We start from the raw sequence: 2,029 nt of genomic DNA on the forward strand, positions 1-2,029 counted from the left end.
ATCGTGGCGGCTGTGCCCATCACAGTGCCTGTCACATTGGCAGTGCCCATCACATCTTGTGGCATCCCAGGGGTGTGGGCTGTCAGTGGGACCCAACCAGGCATCTCCGAGGGGCACCTCTGATGGAATTTGGGCCAGGGGTCTCCGCTCGTTAGGATGGCTGATGAGGAGCATGGGAAGCCCCATCCTCATCGGCTGTGCCTGCCTCTTGCCCCTCTCACTGGTGGCTTCCACAAAGCCTGCATGGACATGGTTTGGCCCCATGCACCCCCCTCCCCCCCCTTGCAGGGACATGGTTGGGGCTTTGGCACTTCCCAGCTCTTTACTGACCCCGGCACTTACAGATGTGATTTAACACCCGGATAGGAAAGCTGGCAGCAGGATCTGCCCATTCCCAAGACACTTGCACAGCCAGACGTTTGCATGAATGAGATCACGTTTAATTCTATTCAGTGTGTTGTACAAAAAATAACTGTGGAGCTGCTCCCCATTAACCCCTCTGCTGCTGCCAGGTCGGTGAGCGCAGCCTCACTGACACGCTGCTGCTGCCTGCGAGGGGTACAGGCAGCTGCCTGTGGGCAAAGCTGGGCTGAGAGCATGGGGGCTGGCAGCAGGTCTGGACCCCGGCGCCCCATGGGGTCAGCACACCCCATCCCGGTGCGATGACGAGGATGGCAAAGGCTCTTTTTCTTTGGGGAGGCGGTGAGGGTGGTCACAAGCATGATGCGGAGGATGTACCCGACGATCTGCTATGTCCAAATGTGGTGTCCCCACAGCCACCTCTGCAGAGGCGTTGCTTTCACGGTGTCCCGTCCCCCATGGAGGGGAGTCCCTGCGCTGCCTCCGGCCGCCCCCCTAGCTGGGGATGGAGAGGGAGCTGACTTGGAAGCTCTGCTGGTACCTCTTCACCCAGGGCCTGCTCGCCTGGGTGCAGATCTCCTTCCCGCCTCTCACCCTGAAGCTGGGGCAGAGAGAAGATGAGGTTAGTGGGATGGTGCTATGGGGACCCCAGCGATGAGTTTCCGAGGGGCTCGGAGGCACAGAGCACGAGGACTGGACCCACCAAAGCAAGGCACGGGGTCTGGCAGGTTCTAGAGGGGCTTTACCCCCAGGGCTGGGTTTAGGGTACTCACATCACAGCCTGGTGAGGGCACTCAGGGCTGGTGGAGTAGCAGGCGACGACATTGTCTCTCTTGATCCTTCTTGTCTGGAAGTTGAAGCAGCACTTGTCTGGCACAGCCGGGGCTCCTGCGGGGACAGCGCAAGCTCGGCTTAGCTTGGAGACCCCCACCTCCCATCTCAGCCCTCCCACCGTGGGCATGGCAGCTCTTTGGCAGCCCCCCTGCACCCCATGCACAAAGCAAACCCATCCCCACGGCCCTGGCGGCTGTCCCCATCCCGCAGCCTGCAGGGACGGAGCAGGTGGCAGTGCTTACTCTGAGCCAGGCTCTGGCAGCACAGCGCAGCGAGGAGGAGGAGGGCGCAGACCACCCCGGCCAGCTTCGCCATGCCGGACTGCGGGAGGGCTGCTCAGTGGTGCCGGGGCAGAGCTGCCGTCTGCCGGGGTCAGGGCCACCGGGCTGCTTTTATGGGGAAGCAGCAGGGCTGGCTTCCCCCAGGGCCAGTGTTGCGTGGGCAGGGGAAGGACCTGGCCCACTGCCAAGTCCCAAAGCACAGAGGGTGAGAAATACTCATCCCCTCCCAGCACAGCCCCGGGAAGGGAAAATCCTACTTCCAGGCTGTGCTTTTGAATGGGCTTGGGATTTTTCCTGAGCTCCTGCCTCCAGCATTAGGGCTGGTGGCAGGGTTGCTCCCAAAGTTTGCCTCCGCACCCCCGTCCCCTGGGCAGGCTTTGTGTCCCGTGGCAGGAGCCCCAGGGTGTGCAAGAGGGTCTGCGGATCTCCCTTGGATGGGACCAGGGCTGGGCTCAGCACCCTGCAGGGTCCCCAGCAGCCACACACGCTCCCGACGGTCCATGCCCTCCCCCTGCACTGCAAAGTTTTGCCTCCTATTGCTTTGCATCCCGGCC

The 2,029-nt window shown here is 62.3% G+C and overlaps 1 protein-coding gene across 1 annotated transcript; it reads right to left on the minus strand.

Moving 5' to 3' along the window:
- Positions 1-444: 444 nt before the first annotated feature.
- LOC309598054 (C-C motif chemokine 4-like) lies at positions 445-1,551 on the minus strand. Its single transcript, XM_082328143.1, has 3 exons — positions 1,437-1,551; positions 1,134-1,248; positions 445-961 (listed from the first exon to the last, which is right to left on the minus strand). Exons 1-3 carry the CDS (start codon positions 1,507-1,509, stop codon positions 856-858), a joined length of 294 nt encoding a protein of 97 aa, XP_082184269.1. The 5' UTR covers positions 1,510-1,551; the 3' UTR covers positions 445-855.
- Positions 1,552-2,029: the final 478 nt, after the last annotated feature.

The sequence above is a fragment of the Platalea leucorodia genome (genome assembly GCF_965183815.1).
Source record: "Platalea leucorodia genome assembly, chromosome: 16".
Classification (NCBI taxonomy): Eukaryota; Metazoa; Chordata; class Aves; order Pelecaniformes; family Threskiornithidae; genus Platalea; species Platalea leucorodia.

What these genes read in the sequence shown, in the direction of transcription:
- LOC309598054 (XM_082328143.1), bottom strand. Translation starts at nt 1,509, where the DNA reads ATGGCGAAGCTGGCCGGGGTGGTCTGCGCCCTCCTCCTCCTCGCTGCG. An exon ending in CTGCCAGAGCCTGGCTCAGA is followed by an intron (nt 1,249 to 1,436) that starts GTAAGCACTGCC and finishes CTGTCCCCGCAG; the next exon opens with GAGCCCCGGCTGTGCCAGAC. An exon ending in TGCCCTCACCAGGCTGTGAT is followed by an intron (nt 962 to 1,133) that starts GTGAGTACCCTA and finishes TCTCTGCCCCAG; the next exon opens with CTTCAGGGTGAGAGGCGGGA.